The sequence below is a fragment of the Martes martes genome, assembly GCF_963455335.1.
Source record: "Martes martes genome assembly, chromosome: 13".
Lineage (NCBI taxonomy): Eukaryota > Metazoa > Chordata > Mammalia > Carnivora > Mustelidae > Martes > Martes martes.
The window spans coordinates 20131167-20150126 of record NC_137901.1 but is presented as its reverse complement, the minus strand read 5'-3'; the positions used below and the strand labels follow the sequence as shown (position 1 = coordinate 20150126).

At 39.5% G+C, this 18960-nt stretch overlaps 1 protein-coding gene across 1 annotated transcript in view; it reads right to left on the bottom strand.

Moving 5' to 3' along the window:
* Positions 1 to 18369, bottom strand: part of CCDC68 (coiled-coil domain containing 68) — a 49771-nt gene extending 31402 nt beyond the window's left edge. Inside the window, exons 1-3 of the mRNA XM_080821959.1 lie at positions 18280 to 18369; positions 1778 to 1908; positions 567 to 653 (exon numbers count right to left, since the gene is read on the bottom strand). Of these exons, the coding sequence (XP_080678085.1) occupies positions 567 to 653; positions 1778 to 1894 (204 nt within the window). The 5' untranslated portion in view covers positions 1895 to 1908; positions 18280 to 18369. The remainder of the gene's footprint in view (positions 1 to 566; positions 654 to 1777; positions 1909 to 18279) is intronic.
* Positions 18370 to 18960: the final 591 nt, after the last annotated feature.

Below are 18960 nucleotides of genomic sequence, written 5' to 3'. Positions count from 1 at the left end.
TAAAAGGTTATACCTCCATCCATCTTTGGAAAACATCACTGCCATATATCCTGGCTAGGCTGACACTTCCCATATACCTTAGATAAGTAAGCTCCATTGAAAATATTCAAATAGGGTCTTGAGTCGCCTGGGTGGCTCAGTGGGTTAAGCCTCTGCCTTTGGCTCAGGTCATGATCTCAGGGTCCTGGGATTGAGACCCGTGTCGGGCTCTCTGCTCAGCAGAGAGTCTGCTTCCCCCTCTCTCTCTGCCTGCCTCTCTGCCTACTTGTGATCTCTCTCTCTCTCTCTCAAATAAGAAAATAAAATCTTAAAAAATTTTAAAATAAAATATTCAAGTAGGGTCTAGTCATTCCAATCTGAGTCTACTAATAACATCTGTGGTTAAATATTTCATACATATGCCCATTAACATCTTTAGATCCTGACAAAATATTTAACAGTCATCATTCAAAGCTTCAAAGGATAATTTAATAATTGCATCTTAAAAAGTTATTAAAATAAGGTTTATACTGTTTTATGTTTATTTAATGAAGGAAGAAAGTGGTACATTTTGATCAATTTATTACCTTTGTTTCTAGTTTGTCATTTGTGCGCTTATGTCCTACTTCATCTTTGAAAACTTGGTTTCGGATCTTTTCCAGAGTAGCTCGGATCTAGAAGAAAAAAATATTTCATTTTTTTTCAAAGGCATTTAATGCCAAATACTTTTTTTCTTTATACAAGCGATAATGTACCTGATTTATCTGGAAAGTAATACATAAATACTGATCTCAGATTTAAATAACTGCCATCAACCCGAGTTCGATTTGGGCTAATATTGTTTAGACTGCAGAAAATGAACATTTGGTCTTTATAATTCTTTCTCAGTCAAACCCAAAATATAACCTAAGTGAATATTATACTACAAAATAATTACCACTTAGTAATTAGTATTTAATACTATTTAATTCTATTTTTCCTATGTAGTAATTTAGTACTAATTTACTATTTAGTAATTACTATAAAACAATTACTATTTAGTAATCACTACAAAATAATTACCAGCTAGTAATTACTAGAGAATAATTACTAGCTAGTAATTACTAGAGAATAATTACTATTTAGTAATTACTACAGAATAATTGCTAAGAGGAGATGATACAAATATATGCAGGAAATATAAGCCCCATGTCTTACTGACCTCTAGAATTGCAAAACACTCAAAGATGAATTAATCGATCTGAATAAGTTACCAACTATCTCTAGCCAAATGCTTCCCTCTGTTCTAAGAAACATTTCCTAAGAAAAAATACTTTTGTCAGCCATTATCCCTGGATTCTCATAAGATTTCACATTTTTAATGAAGTAACATGCCACCATGGGTCACTGGGGAGAGCAACCCGAACTGTGAAAAGGAAGTGGCTAAGGAGAGACAGAAACTCAGCGAGACTCGTAAACATCTACTTGGGAACACAGTATCAACACTCATGAAACAACTGAGAAATGATATAAAATGGTGGGAAGTGCAGTGGTGAAGGTTGTGGGGAAAATTAAGTGCTGACAGGTGTTCTGAAACCTTCTCGCCCATTATTCAAGTTTACTCCACGTGGGGGAACAAAGGTTCATGTCCTCAAAAGAGGTTACTAAACACATATTGAAATTTCAGCTACTGGGATTGTCCTTTGCCAAATGTATCCTCATAGGTTCTATGGAGGGAGAAACAAAGTCCATGGATCCATATTAGATTGCATTTCAAAAAAATCATATCACTCTAATATGATCCCCAGCACCTGCATACCTTTTTCACATATTCAGTTTCTTCAATAACGTGAGCTGATGTGGACTCATACAAGGCAGAATAATCTTCTCTTTTACCCCTTGGGGGGACTTCTGTGGTCCCTGTTACCGCTGTCATTGTGAATTCTGGCTCTGGGGAAATATAAATGGGTTAGACAAAACTAACTTCTTTTTGATGATATGATAACCAAAAGAACTAAAATAAACTACAAGAAGTCTGTATTAGCACTGTAATTAAAATAGTAGAAATACTATAAATTATTGATAAGCTGTATAGATTCATAAATCCAGAAATTAATTTAATATAAAAACAGTACCAGCTGAAGCATTCATTGATTAGAAGCATAAAAATCAAATTATCTGAGAAGGAAACACATAAAATGTTTCTTTTTACTCTACATCATATTGGACGGTAAAACCTCAAGGCCAGGGACCACATTTTATTCATCTTTATATTCCAGCACATCATAAGTGCTTAATAAACGACTGTGGAACTAAAACAACATATTATAACAAAATCATATGTACATATCACATATATACATATATAAACAAATATATATATATATATGTGTGTGTATATATATATATATATATATATATATCTCACTTCATCTAACTCTCAATATCCTATAAAGGTCACCTACTGGAGAATTATTTGTAATAGAAAAATGTTGGGAAAAGACAAAATACCCACAAAAAGATGACTGGTTAAATATCTTCTCTAGGATGCATTATTCAATTTAAAAAAAAAACATGGTACAGAAAAAGATTCATAAAGGATCTATAGCATCGTAATTTCTAAAAGAAGGGAGATGTGTATAGAAGGAGAAAATCTGTGATCTAAGTTTTGACACTGAACAATGTAATTATTTTACCTCATTATAAAATTAAATTAAATTAAAAAGAAAAATGGAATTCTTCAAGATAAGAAATAAAACAAATGACTGTATCTGTACACCAAGTTGGTGACATATCCACATGAATTATTTGACACGACTTTAAAGCACATGCCAGGGACTACTTATCCCAGGTGTGCTATGCCCTAGGAACAAAAAGAATTGCAAAACAACCTTAAACTATGCTCACTAATAATATTGTTAGTATTACAGTAAAATGGAAATAGTGATGTGGCTACTTCGAAACTAGTATATCTGTACGTGCATACACATGCACGCACCCACAGAAATGCATGATGTAGAATAAAGCCACAAAGTCACTGTCTTAACATCATTAAGAACCAAGATTCTGAGCATAAAGAAAAAGTCCTTGTAGTTAGAACAAAAAATATTCTGTAAAAACCTTATAATTCAAGCTGAAATGATGAGTAGAAAATGATTCTTCTTTCCTTAAAAATGCATATTCTAGGTCCAGCCACTCAAAAATTTAGAAATATAAGCAAGTAATGCTCTCAGTGTCCAGACTGTGGTCACAGTATACCATTTTCTATTAAAAAGAAACCACAGCTTCTTGAGTGATTTAGGTCCAGGACAAGAAATGTACAAGGTAAGCTCGAGATATCTTGTTCTGCCAGAAGGCAAAAAGTGATCAAATACTACTAAGATAAGACACAAAAACCAACCTGACAGAGAAATGACTGTGAAGTAGTGAAAAATATAAAGGCTTTTGAAATTGCTGATGTCACAGTGAAGGAGAAAAACCACCATAACCAGCAACCATCATCATCCAACTCAATGGAAAGAGGCCACCATTATACGAACATGAGCTCAAGAAAGGGAGTGAGGGGTCACCAACAAGCATTTATCTTGCCTTTCTTGTGTGTATTATATTTCATGGTGACCAGACAGTTGATTCTTCTTTCTAAAGAATTCTTGCTAATAAATCCAAGTGGATTGATGGAAGACCTACATTTTGCGACCCTTTATGAGGTAATGGATCTGAACGACAGTCGTCAACCAGGGCTAAAATCACTAGGTGAGAGGTTGATGCAGAATGCACTAACCTGGGGAACCTCACTAATCAATCTTGACACAAGTAGAAAGAGACGCCCAGACATTTTGTCCTCTAGATGTGGTACAACTACAAGTAGAAAGCATCACCTACAAAGTTTGCTTTAAAAAACAGAAGAAGAAGAAGTGAACTTGAATCTCATCAAGCCTCTGTACCCAAGGACGGTAAGTTTCTGAACAAGAGGAAAATGTTCAAGGACTCTACAAGGGTGAAGGTTGCAATTAGCCACTTCCAAATTATGTGACATCTGTGGGACAAATAACTAATTCCTTCCACAAACTACATGAAGAAAGATGGGAAGAAGAGAAGGAAAATTGCCATAAATGAAGAGTCTTAAGAAACATGACCAAATGCAATATAGGACTCTTCTTTGGCTCTTGATTCAAATAAACCAGTTATATAAAGACATTGTTGAGACCACTGGGGAAACTTTAAATCTGACTGGGGAACAAATGATGTTAAAGAATTATTGTAATTTCACGAGGTATGATATTAGAATTAGGATATTCTTTAGAAAGAGCTTTTCCCTTAGTCATGCACAGTGAAATATTCCATTTGGAATTACTATAGAATGTTCTAGCAGAGAGAAAAAATGCAGTGGGATAAAGATGAAAGAACTTTAGTGAAATGCAGGGAATCATTGAAGCGGATCCAGGGCACAGAGGGTTCACAAGACTCCTCTGTCTATTCTGGTTCTGTTCGAAATTTCCGTAACAAATAGTAAAGAGCTGAAAAGATAAAATAAATAAAATGAAAAGCCCTGTGAGGTAGGGTTCTCCGTCTCATCTTCCTGATAAGGAAGCCAACCAGGACTCCCATAGGTGGTAACTTACCCAATGTCACCGCAAAACTAACAGAGCTGAAACTCAAGTCTTTGTCTTTAGGACAAGTTCAAGGGTGTTTCTATCACATTAAAGCTGGCTTCCCTAGTGAGGAAAAAAAAAAAAAAAAACCCAACAATAATATTTAAAATTTCGCAATGACCTAGGCTGGTAAAACACGCAAAGAATTTTCATATTTGCTAACATCACTTTGAAATTAGATAGCTACTGGGATAACTCTAAGTCCTGCATTTATCCTTTAATCTTCAATGAAATTGACAGAGGACACCAAGAATTTTCCATTTTATTATAAATCCTTCTCGACAGCCACAATGGCTTCTCTTTGCGTTGCCTGCAGTCAACTTGGCAGCTGCAATTCAGCAAGTCTGCTTTTATAAAATGTGCCTGCATGTGTCTCTGCTACTTGGTCCTAGGAAGTCTCTTCCGGGATGAAGTCCTTGGTCCCAAACAGCGTTTAAATGTAATCCAGAATAAAAGAAACACCCATAGAGACAAGAAGCTATGTGCTTGAAAACCAGAGGGGGACGGTCAAGCTTGAGTGGTGGTCCGCAAACCACGGGAGCCCCATCTGGCTTCCCACCTAAGTGCGCAGCCTATGAACTAACAATGGCTCTAATGATTTTTAATGGTCCAGCATGAACGTGTGCGCACATCCACAAAACCAAAATCAAAACACGCACTGCGTGAAAATTATATGAAGTTCACATTTTGTGCTCCTACATGAAGGCTTGCGCTGCAATAACCACGGCCACTCATAAACATCCGTTTATGCTGCTTTTGCTTTGTAACAGCAGAGTTGAGAGGTTGCGGCAGAGAAAATACGCGGCAAGCTATGTCTCAAATATTTACTATCTAGCCCTTTACAGAAAAAGTTTGCTGACCCCTGGGTTGGGGGTGGCAGAGAGTGGGAGCAAAATCTGGGGGAAATAGAGGCGAGGAAAACAATCAATTTGGACTGAATTCTGTTTGGTTCTCCAGTTCCATCCCCCCACCCACCCCATCTGTGGTCCCATTTGATTGATTTTCTTGATTTCTTGATTTTCTTTTTTTTTTTCTTTTTAGTATGTTATACACCGTATACATAAACAAATGGTAAGAGGCATTTCAGCACAGGAATGAATCACTCCAGAATGCATTCTCACAGTCTTTCATAATTTGAAAATCACCTCGGGACCCACATTATATTTCCTAAACATTTTCTCTTCTGTGCCTTTTGTGCTTAATATCAAGAAATTCTGCTCCTTAATCACTTGTATTTCTCAAAACATCGTATCTCTTCTACTCACTGGTTTGGCCATCTTACACAAGTTAACATAAGATTTTAGCCTCAACTAACCCATATCTGTAAAATAGGGATAAAACACCTAGAGTTGTAACACTGAGGGGCTTTGTTTTTGTTTTTGTTCTTTGGTTGCAGCAGGCACTCAATGGACAGTAATGGTTAATACCGTCACTCTCTTATTTTATATTATTAATAACCACAGAAGACACGCAGCCTATAACAGAGGGGGCGGTGTATGCTGATCTGGTTGCAAAGTTTATACCCAACTGTATTCAAACGAAATCAAATTCCATTTCTCTCTTTGATTCAGGAAATTTTTGTGATCACAGTCCTTGATTTGTATAAAGAAACCCAAGGGGAACTTAAGCCAGCAAAGTCCAAATTGCCATATGGCATGACCATCCTGGGGAAAATCCATCTCAGCATTTCATTTCTGCCAGAAGCAGATTAGGCAGATAAAATTTTCAAAATAAAACACAATCAGTTAATTAAAGTGAGAAAAGAATTGTATTTGTTTTATGCTAGAGTGGATTGAAGACAGCTTATAAGTGGCATCATGCCAAGAGGTGTTATTTCCTGGATCAGGGCTTTGCAAACAGGGCTCCCAGAGGGAAGGGGCGGTGCGAAGCAGACAGGGCTTTGCCATCTCAACTTGAACCAAAGCAGTTCTGCTTTGTTCTCTCACACACTGAATTTCTCCATGAGACTCTCTGTGAAGAAAGAACATGCTACAAATGAGAAGGTTTGGAGCCAGACTGCCTTGTTTCATGGCCCGACTCTGCCACTCGGGAGCTGTGTGACCATGGGCAAGTTTCTTAACCTCTCTGTGCCTCAGATCCCTTATCAGTTAAATTCAGATAAGATTAATGATGAATAATGATAGAAATAACAAACAACATGGAGTTAACATTTTCCCAGCACCTAAGACAGAGCACAGCATATAATAAGTGATATGTATCTGTTTGCCTAATATGTAAATAAAATATGAATCCATTATCCACAATTATTGCTGGTAAGCAGTCTGAATAGTAGAGAAGAACCAGGTAATATTTTAAACAGTCTGCAGACAGAGCTAGCTTATAAAGGAAATTCTGCTTCTGGAATTTTAAGACTAACAAATCTTTCCCAGTAACACATCAATAATTCATCCACATCCCCAACTGATCATTCTAACATCTAATGAATAGCTTCCGATTTACAAAGCAATTCATACACAATATTTGTAATCTGAGTGATAAACCAACACATCTTTGGGCGCCAAGGATAATGTACTCCTCTGTTTAATGATGTAAGAATGGCTTATCCGTTATGCAATAAACACATATGAGGCACTGTTACAGGGTTGAATTTTGGTCCCTCTCCATTCATATGCTGAGGTTCTAAATACCAACCCCCCCATATCTCAGAATGTGATCTTTTTAGGAAACAGGATCATTACAGATGTAATTAGTTAAGATGAAGCCATATTGGAGGAGGTGGGTCCCCTAATTCAACATGACTGGTGTTTTATAATATTTGGACACAGATGCACACAGGAGAATGCCATGTAAAGTTGAAGGTAGAGATCAAAGTGATGCTTCTGCCTGCCTAGGAACACCCCAAATGGCAAGCAAATCAAAGAAGTTGGAGGAAAAGCATGGAACAGACCCTTTCTTACAGCCTCAGAAAAGCCCAACCCTGCCCACACCTTGATCTTGGACTTCTGGCCTCCAGAACTGGAAGAAACCAATTACTATGTATAAGTCACTTAGCCTGTGGTACCTTGTTACCTAGGAAATGAATACGGGTATGGTTTATATTCTAGAACTTCTAACAAAGGTATTTTCTTTTCTTTTTTTTAATTTTTAATTTGTTATTAACATATCACAGCACTCACCATAGCACATACCTTCCCCAATGTCCATATCCCAACCACCCTCTCCCTACCCCTCTACCCCCGGCAACCCTCAGTTTGTTTTGTGAGATTAAGAGTCTCTTATGGTTTGTCTCCCTCCTGATCCCATCTTGTTTCATTTTTTTCCTTCCCTACTCCCCAAGCCCCCCACGTTGCCTCTCAACTTTCTCATATCAGGGAGATCATATGATAATTGTCTTTCTCCGATTGACTTATTTCGCTAAGCATAATACCCTCTAGCTCCATTCACGTCATCGCAAATGGCAAGATTTCATTTCTTTTGAGGGCTGCATAGTATTCCATTGTATATATATATATATACCACATCTTCTTTATCCATTCATCTGTTTATGGACATCTAGGTTCTTTCCATAGTTTGGCTATTGTGGACATTGCTGCTATAAACACTCGGGTGCACATGCCCCTTCAGATCACTAGATTTGTATCTTTAGCGTAAATACCCGATAGTGCATTTGCTGGGTCATAGGGTAGCTCTATTTTCAACTTTTTGAGGAACCTCCATGCTGTTTTCCAGAGTGGCTGCACCAGCTTGCATTCCCACCGACAGTGCAGGAGGGTTCCCAACAAAGGTATTTTCTTCTGTTATTTAACATTTGATTGATTCATCCATAGACCATTTACGGAGTATAGCTATGTTAGGTGCTGGGACCACCGAGGGGCACCAGACACCCTGCCTTCATGGGACTTTCAGTGCGAAGGGGAGACAGACATCACCCAAAACAGTGAATACAGAAGGAATGTTCTGAGAGGTGAGGACAAGCGTGAGGAAGAAAAGTAGAGAAGGGTAACAGAGTGAAACGAGGTGCTGTTCTGGATGGGTGGTGAGGGAAGGCTGTTCTGAAGAGGCGGCATTTAGCAAAAGACTTGAATGAAAGGACGTGATGCTGTGTGGCCACCTGGGAGAAGAGGGATCCAGCAAAGGGGGCAGCAAAAGAAGAGGCTGCAATTTGCTTAGAGTCCTGTTCTAAGAACAGTAGTTTACAGAGTATAGCTTACCACTTTCTTTATCTTTTAATGTCGCAGGGATTTTTTTTTTTTCTAATATACTGAAACTTGCTAAGACTTCTAGTTTGCCGAAGGAGGTGTCTTGTGTCCGGATGGCAGGAGCACCAGTGGAGGCACCTAGTAACCAGTGGCAATGCCAGGACTCTCTCCTGCTCTTGTGACACCCTGATCTTTGCTGAGGTACCAGCACACAGGATTCTCCCATTTCCAAACCAGGAAATTCCTTTTCAGCTGAAGTTCTCCAGAGTCAATGAACTTAACTAACTGGTTTGCAACCAAGAGCCCTGACTGGTGTTAGCACAGTTTCTGAGTTCTGAGCCAACAACACTGAGTATCATTTCATCATCATTCTCGGTCACTCTTCTAGAGAGCTTAGATATCAGAAGCTGAAAAAGTAAGTTGCGTGAAAAGTGAACCAGGGTAATTAGGTTATATGAGGGAAAGAACATTAACAGATCTCCAAACCCTTGAAGTGACTGACCGTGTCTTGAATATTAAATAGCACACCTGTTCTGCAACTACATTCTACAGCACAATGGTGACATCCAGTGTCAGCCAGCTAAATCTCAGATGACTGTGCATTTTACCTGAAAATGACGCACACTGTATCAGAAGATATGCTCGTGAACTCTTAGCTCCAGTAATATAACATTGTTTTCAAGTAGTAATTAAGATTTTTTAAGTAGAATTAATTTTATTCATTTGTGATACTCATTTATATACAAACATATTTACAACATAGCCAATGTTATAGAAAGCTCTTAGATAGGAAATAAAAGTTATTCCATTTTGAAAAAAGAATTGAAATACTGGCACACACACAGCATACAAATAAATGGGATTGGCAAATACTGAACCATTTACTGAAAAATCATTTTCTATATATTGTCAAAATTACCATTACATTCTGTACCACTATACCTATTATCTATATAATATTATTATATTATTAACTATATAATATTATCTATATAATATTATCATATTATATATATATATCTATAAATCTATAGCTATATCTAAACCCATCCATGTATGTAGGGATAATGCAACCAAGTCCCAGAACAGTGATACAAGTTTTTCAAGGTCATCAATTGACCTCTCCACCTGAACCCAGATAGGCTGACCTTAGATCAAGGTGTCTTTGTTGTGACATAATCTATCTTCATTGTTCATTGGCATAATTCGAAATTTTGAAAACAGCTGAAGATTTCACCCAGTGCCCAGTATAGCAACTAAATTTCAAAAAGGAACAAATCACATGAATCCATTCCCATTTGGGGGAAGACTAGAGAAGGGACCAGAGTCTGCTGAGCACCTACTGCATGCATGCTAAGCTTAGCTACTTTTAATTATCCTCACATACACCCTGAGAAGTTGGCATTATTATTTCCACTTTACAGATGAGGAAATGAGGCTAAGCAAGATGAAGCTAAACACTGGTTAATAATGGTCGTGGATCTCAAGCCCGAGTCTACTGGCTCTTTCCAGGTTACCACCATGCCTTCTGCTGCATTCTGAGTGGATTTCTAAGCCTACTTTCTTGGGCCCGAGCTGGGTTAGTAGTCAGGTCACTAAGTAACAGCCAAGTGACTCCTGCTGCAAGCTCCCCAGTGTGTCATTCAGGAGCATGAGCATATGTTTTTGTCCCAACAGATTTATTCCGCGGACAAGAGCAGTATGGCCTTATGGCTTAAAAATGGTGGCTTCGGACTTGGTTGGTGCCGTCCATAAGGCTGTTCTGCTTCTCACTAGCCAGGTGGCCTCCTAACAGTTTTCAGACTTCCTAGGCTTCAGCTTCCCCAGCTGAAAATTTCAGATGCAACTGTTGAATTCGTCATGGAGTTATATGAGGATTAAACGGGACAGTGCATAGAAAGTGCCTTGTGAATGTCTGACCCATCGTGAATTCAAAGACTATTAAATAATCACATTGACATCCACAACCCATTGAGGACATCTGCTTATAGGACATCCTTTGGAAGTGTCAAAGCCTCAGCCCAGCTGTCCCCTCACTATCCACCCCCCGGCACCCCCCGCCATCAACTATTCCTCCAGTTAACAACTGACCTCAGTTAACAACCAACTCAAAAACCACCTAGGATTTGTCAGTGAAGAGAATATGAAAAGAAGCATATGTCAATGGCATGTATCTTAGTCATTTGTAACATTTAAAAGGAAGGTACCCTTTTGGAAAATTTCTCTTGTGACTTTTTAAAATATTCTAAGAGTAAAAGGCTCAGGAATCTATGAAATGTCTTTAGCTTCCTAAACTCATCCTGGAATATATTAGCTCTGACAGAATTTACTTCATTTGAACAATTATCCAGTAAGGGAAGTGAAAGACAGACAATAGTGAGTGTGAACGACGATGCAGAGGAGTGGGAATGCCTGTGGGGTGCTGATGGGGCTGGGCAGCCATGCTGGACAACCCTAAGGCCGGTTCCTATAAAGTTAAGCACTCACTGTACAACCCAGCAATCCCACTTCTAGGTATTTACCAAAATGAAATGAAGGCCTATGTTCCATAAACCACAAATGTCTCTAATTGCCAAACACTGGAAAATATTCAAATATTCCTCCACGGGCCAATCCTACTCATCAGTAAGAGGAATGAAGTACTGAAGCAGAGCATTTTCCCAACTGAAAAGAGTCAAATCCTGGAGACTACGTACCATAGTTCCATTTGTATGAGATTTAGAAAATTCAAAATTATGGGCACAGAAAACAGATCAGTGGTTACCTGGGGACTGGAAGTGGGGAAGGGACTGACTACCAAGGGGACACAGGGGAATTTTTTGCAGGGGGTGGGGGGGGCAGATAATATAACATAATTGTTCTATAACTTTTTAAAAAGATCTTATTTACTTATTTGAGAAAGAGAGAGAGCAAATCTATGGAAGGGTAAGGGTGGGGGCAGAGTGAGAGGGAGAAGAAGACTCCCCACTGAGCCGGGAGCCTGACATGGGGTTCAATCCCAGAATCCCAAGATCATGACCCTGATATCATGACCCAAGCCAAAGGCAGACACTTAACTGACTCAGCCACCCAGGTGCCCCATCACTGTTCTGCATCTTGATGGTGATGGTGGTTCCTTGACTGTAACCCTTTGTCAAAACTCACAGAACTCTGTGCTAAAAAAGGTGAACTTCTGTACTTTTATTTTAAAAATAATAATCATGCAACAGCAGCCTAGAGAAAGCAAAGTACAAATGAGATTTCAAAAGCCAAGGACCTTCACTGATTTTATCAGAACTAACTGGAAGCCACAATTAGCTGGATTTGTTTCCCTTTTCAAAGTGTTGACCCCAAACAATATAAATGGCAAAAACAAAACAAAACAGTGATGGAATCAGGATTGTTAAAAGGTAAAGCAGAACCGTTGTTGCCGGCCAGAAGAGCCAGGGGAGCCTGACATTTGATATGGTGACAGAGGAGGCCCAGGGAAATCTTCAACATCTTAAGAAAGATCACTATACTTATTATTGACTAACGTGGAAAAGTAGGAGGAAATCTATAGAAGTATACAGGTAGTAAATAATATTTGCCATGACAAGATTTACATTGAATTCATGAACCTAGAACTCCTCATCTCATCTACGCAACCTCTTCTTGTTTTCTAGATACATAACACGTTTCCACTCTTCACCGCAGCCCATTTGCAGGGAGACAACTGGATCAGTGACTCCAAAGTCTGTCCAGGATGGCCGCCACCAGCAGACAGGAAGATGTCATACTGATGGGTACACATAGGGCAGCAACCTCCCAAGATGCGAGATCTGGGAGCTCACAGAAAGATACCAGGGTGAGCACGGCTTCTGGCTCTGGGTAAAACCTGGCTCCTCATAACAGATCATGTCATCATGAGTGTTGGGTCCATGGTCAAAGGAGCGAGACTGATACAAAGCGAAGGTCAAGCAAAACTTTATTTCATGCCAAGCATCGAGAATCAAACTGACCGGCCAGGGCCATCTCTTGCAAAGAGGCGACCCCTTCCTGCCTTACAGACTAACTTTTATCCAGCAAAGGCCATGTGGTTGGGCCTGGCCACACACAGGTGGCCAATGAGATTGTAACACACAGAGAAAGCTGCACAGTCATGCTAGGTCACACACGGGTGGCCAATTGAATTGCAATTCACCCCATAGTAGCTATTTGAGCTAGCCTGTCACCTTGGTCAGAATTGGCGCCGAAAAGGCGGGGCCCACGCTCCTTGGTAGCTAGGGAGACAGTATGCGCGCTTTACTGACTGGATGTCTCCAATTGACCCGACTCATCCCTGCATTCGGGCTGTTATCTCCACCTGACCTGACCCACCCTTGTATTTGGGCTTTGGGCTTTGTTACCTGGGACTGGTTTCCCAGACTTGCTTTTAGGTAAGTGCCCTGAAGTGGGGGCGGGGGCAGGGCCAGGATGGCGCTGCTCTGGCTAAATAGGCCCTTACAAGGAGTGATGAATGAGTGAGCTCATCAAAATAATTCAAAGACTCTCACACGTCAATGCTGATCCAACCTTCCTCCTGTGAACAGACACAACACAAGGGGAATGTGTCCCTGCCAATTTCAGAGCGTATAAAAGTGGGAATGATGGAGACAGATTCCTGTCAATGGTATACGACTCTTAAGAGACATTTGGAATGACACTGTCAGCGGAAGTCTAGAAAAATGCACCCGTTCTAGAGATTTTTAAATCCTAATCAGGTTAAAAAAAAAAAAAAAAGACATTAGCCATAGAGACTGATTAATTCATCCAATCACAGACCATCAAAAGAACAGTGTTCCCACCCCAGATTTCAGCAAGTTGTTCTGATGTTTCAAGCAGAAAAAACTGAGTTTCAAATGAGCACATTCAGCTTTGGAAAACTACATTATTTAATCTAGACTATCTTGTTTTCAAATTTTAGAATTTTAAAAATAAAATCCTTTGCATTCTAAGTTGTCAATAAAACAGACCTTCAAGTTATATTAATGCTCTTTTTTCCCCAGCAGGAAAGTGTAATTTCTAGCAGTAACTTGCAGGCGTGAAGAGACATATTGTCTTCTCTTTAGTTTCACGGAATTTGCCAACTTTTTCTCGAAGGGTTTCTACTCAACCAGAGAAATCCTTCTAAGAGGATCTTTAAGCATAAGTTGCCAAGCGTAACCTCCTAAGAATGCATTTACTGTCGTAGTTGGCACAAAGCCGCGTGAGTGGCAAGGGAACAACTCTAACGGAACTGTTGCTCAAGGTTCCTGATTCCTAAGGAATTCAAAGGTCAATGTTCTTGCAATGTTAGAAAGTTCCAATTTGGTTTATTCTCTGGACGAAACACAGAAAAACATCACCACTTAATAGGAACCTGGAGTAATTTACAATTTTGCTCTAGCTCCTTAAAAAGGTCCTAGAGAGAGGCGCCTGGGTGGCTCAGTGGTTAAGCCTCTGCCTTCGGCTCAGGTCATGATCTCAGGGTCCTGGGATGGAGCCCCACATCAGGCTCTCTGCTCGGCAGGGAGCCTGCTTCCTCTTTTCTCTCTCTCTGCCTGCCTCTCTGCCTACTTGTGATCTCTGTCTGTCAAATAAATAAATAAAATCTTAAAAAAAAAAAAAAGTCCTAGAGAAAAGCGAAGTGGCATTTTTTTTTTCTGTTTCAGATTTTCACTCATCTAAGAACTCAACCTAGTGCCTGATTTTGTAAATAAACAGTTGTATCTGTTTCATTTTTTTAAAGCAGTCATAGAAACCATAGACTAATAAAACTAAAAGCACATAAATTCACATGCACTCCCTTCAACTTTTTAAGGCTTAGGGCTATACATGCCTCATGCTTTACGTTAAGTGTGCCACTTAAATATGTTATTAGGAAGCAGTCAGATTTTGGAGAGTACTTCAGTCCTCACTGTTAGGTCAAACAATCATCAAAATTCACCCACTCTAAACACATTATTTGTGAAGAAAATATACCAAAGGAGATACGAATTCTCTTTGCCAAAGGAATGTCAAGAGCGAAACATCTTCCAAGTCCAACCTAGAATCCCCAATGATTGATGCTTTTTGCTGCTTGCACAGGGTTTACTATTTACTATTTTCGTGGGAGTATCACAGAAAGTTCATGGAAAATAGCAGTAATCCATATCGGGAATATATTTTTCACAAATATAAGTAAAAGGTTGGCTCCTATCAATTATTTTTGAATTATGCTACCGTGGAAGCCGGACCAAAGTATCTGTCTTACCACTTAAATGTAAATGCAGAAATATCCACCAGCTGGTGAACAAACTGTGGACCAGCCATAGAATGGAATGCATAGTAGTTAGCAAGAAAAAGGAACCAGCTACTGATCCATGCATGCTACACCCTGAATGAACTCAAAACCATTGTTCTAGGCGAAGGGAGCCAGATGCGAAAGACCATCTATTGTCTGATCCCATTTGTGTGCAATGTCCAGAAAGTCAAATCTAAAAAGAGAGAGGAAAGCAGATTAGTGGTTGTCTAGGGGTAACAAATAGGAAAGTGGGGTCTTTTGGGGATGCTGAGAATCCTTTAAAACTGGATTGTGGTGATGGTTGCACAATTCCAGAAACTTACTAAAAATCACTGAATCGTCCATTTGGATTTATTTTGTGGTATGTAAATTATACTTTCAAAAAAAGCTATTTTTTTTTCAAAGATTTTATTTATTTGACAGAAAGAGAGAAACACAACGAGAGAGGGAACACAAGCAGGGGAGTGGGAGTGGGAGAAGCAGGCTTCCCGCTGAGCAGGGAGCCTGATGAGGAGCTCAGCTCAATCCCAGGACTCTGGGATCATGACCTGAGCTGAAACCAGTCGCTAAACCAACTGAGCCACCCAGGTGCCCCAGAAAAGCTGTTTTTTGAAAACAGCAACAATGACAACAACAACAACAATAAGCAAGAATGCCTTGGACAAAGTAAATCTTTTCCTCTGCGGTAAAATATAATTGTAGTCATATTTTCCTAATTTATGGGAAAAAATAATGTGATGGGTAGAATTTTCTCAATTTGAAGTTTTTCACTTACTGATTTATATACTAAATTATTGGCACCCACTACTACAATTTAGTTTTTATTTAATTTGCATGAAATTGATATTTAGCTATTTCAGGCTTCACATCTCCATTTTTCATAATATTTAACCCGCAATACGTGATTCCTAAATTCTTCCCCAATCCAAGCAAAAGAGAAAAAAACACGGACCTGAATAATATGTAAGTTCCTTTACAATTTTAGAGTTGACTATTTAAATCAGTGAAAGAGTATGTGATTTGAAGATAATCTAGTTCCAATCACTGTCAAAACTGATAGATGATTATTGATGTGGTTCTTATCTATGATCTGACGGTGTCCTGGAGGTGTCCAGCATTGTGCAAATTCCAGGAGGACAGGGATGTGACTTATTTCCACAAAGCTGTATCCACCCCGCCCTCCCAGTTTGAACTCAGAACAAAGTGCCCTAAGCAACAGGTACTCAGCAAGCGTGTGAATAGGGTCCACAAAAGCAAGTGTGCACCAAATATTTTCTAAAACTCAGTATGCACACACTCATGCTTTTGCTTTCCAAACCCATGTAGCTGGCTGTTTTCATGCTTAGTAAAATGCAAATTCACCTAAACATGTTATTAAGTTGATAGCAACACTTTACCATTATGAATTTATTTTCTATTCATAAATGGCCTATAATTTGGATATAAGTATCTCAGTTCAAAACATTTCATACCAGGACTTTAAAAGACTTTTAGATTCTGTTCAAAACTTTTAGTTCTTTGCTTTTTCAGTCTTGATCCCAAACGAATAAATATACGCCTAATTTTTCAGCTTCAGCTAGAATTTGGACGACACCTAAGCCCACTCACTGTCCAGCACATTGTAAATCAGTAAATCACGAAATCATATAGGTGAATGATAAAACAGAAATAGTGTCTGTATTTATTTCAAAAGTTTTTTTCATTAGTGCCCGTTTAGTTACCGAATTTATTTAGCAAATCACAAAGATCCGAACCTTAAGAAATTTGCAGAAAGTATAAGCTGTTTTCATTCTTTCTGTAAGTAACCGAGGAGCCACAAGGGTATATACCCTGCCTTAGGCACAAATTCCTCTGTGTCAGGGACCTTTGCTCTAAAACTCTCAGTGTTGGGGGGAGAGGGAAAGGGACAGGCCGGTAACAGGAAACAAAGCACCAACTGTGTCTGCCAGGGTACCTGAGACTCTGGCTCAGATCGTATTTCTGAAAAACCAGACTTCTGCAGAACTGAATATTTAATATCATTAGGTAAAATCAAAAGGGCAGATTATCTTTTCCTTACTGCAAATGCAGAATAACTCCCTTTGATATTTCATCTAGTCTATATATACCAAGACAGTAAAGAAAGTTTTGATTCCTGAAATAAAACAACTATAGTATAATGGAAGACAGACCCAGCTCAGTTATGTTTGGGGCTAATTGCTTCTTCTGATCCTTATTTTATATATATATAAAATATATATTACATATATAATATATACTTATATATGTTTCACATATTTATATATAACATTTATATATATTTTATGTGTATATAAATATATATAAAATATATAAATATGTATTTATATATCTATATATCTATATCTATATATTATATAATATATAATGTATATTATATATTATATATTATATATTATATATTATATATTATATATAATGTATATTATATATTATATATTATTATATAAATATATATTATATTACATATATTATATTATATAAATATATATAATATATTTTATATACACAATGCATTTATATATTATATCATATATAATATGTATTTATAGATATCTTTATATACATTACATGTATATATTCCCCCTCTTTGAAAAAAGGTGAAAAATTTACAGCCACGTCTTCACTGTCTAACAACTATCCTTGCACTGTCCGGTACTATATTCTTCAGTAAGATAATAAAGCTTCTTTGCACACCTGCCAAGAGCTCTGTAACTTCCAGCTCTAAAATCCCAAGGCAGTAGAAAACTGTCAGCCAGTGGGCTGTTCTCCTTTTGCTACAAGCACCTGCCGCTGCAGAAGCCAGCAGGAAGGAAGGAAGGTTAAGACAACCACCTTTATTCATTCATTTGTGCTCTTAAAAATTGCAGGCCCAGTGACCTGTCAGAGCGGCCACAAGGTGACATCAAGTCTTCCGGTCCTCTCACTCTCGGAGACCCCTGGCAAAGGGACTGCAAAACAGTCACCTAAATAAATAACCAGATGTGCTGCGGCCGAAAGGAAGGTTGTTCTTTCTCCGGGGAAAGGCAACAGAGAGGAGCACAGACTTCCCGCCCGGGGAATCGGAAACTTCCCGCCCAGAGCGGAGAGAGGAATCCAGGGAGGAATATCCTCCCCACCGAGAGCCTGTTTCTGCCGTCGGGGCGCCGCGCTGGGGGAACCCGCTCCGGGGGCCCCGGACGCCCCCTTACCCGGGGGCTGAGCTCGCGGGTCGCCGGGGCTCGCCTACCTTGGAGCGCGCTGAGCGAGCGTGGGGTCGCGGCCTCGCTCTCCCGCCTCCCGCCCCGGGTCGGCTCCGTCGGGCGTGGGTGGCTCCGCCGCCGTCACATTGGGCTCCGCCCCCCCCCACCCCGCTCCCAGGGTGCGCCCGGGGCAGAGTCCGGCGCCTGGACGACTCCGGGGAGGAGCCCGCGCTCCCGCGGGGACGCACACGCCCTGTTCCACGCACCCGGGGGCGCACTCCGTGCGCCCACACCCCCGTCCCGAACGCTGCGCTCCGGTCGGTGGAGAGATACAGAGGGGGCCGTTGTTGCTGATTTTGAAGACGGTTCTGTTTGCGCTCTCAGTTCATGAGCTTTTGCCTTTGTTGTTTATAATAAAACTTTTTGTTTTGGAGTAATTTTAGGTCTAAGGAAAAGTTGCAGAGATGGTACAGAGTTCCCTAAACCCTTCAGCCGGTGCCCCCTTAATATTCACGTCCTACGTCTGTACGTGTGCATGTACATGTGTGCATAGTACATTTGTCAAAATTAAGAAATTAACACTGAGCCCTTGCTATTAACTTAACTCAACCTTTTACAGATTGCACTAGTTTTCTGCTAAATATCTTCCTGTATCAGGATCCCATCCAGGGTTCCACGCTGCATACTGTTATGTCTCTTTACTCTCTTCTGGTCTGTAACAGTTTCTT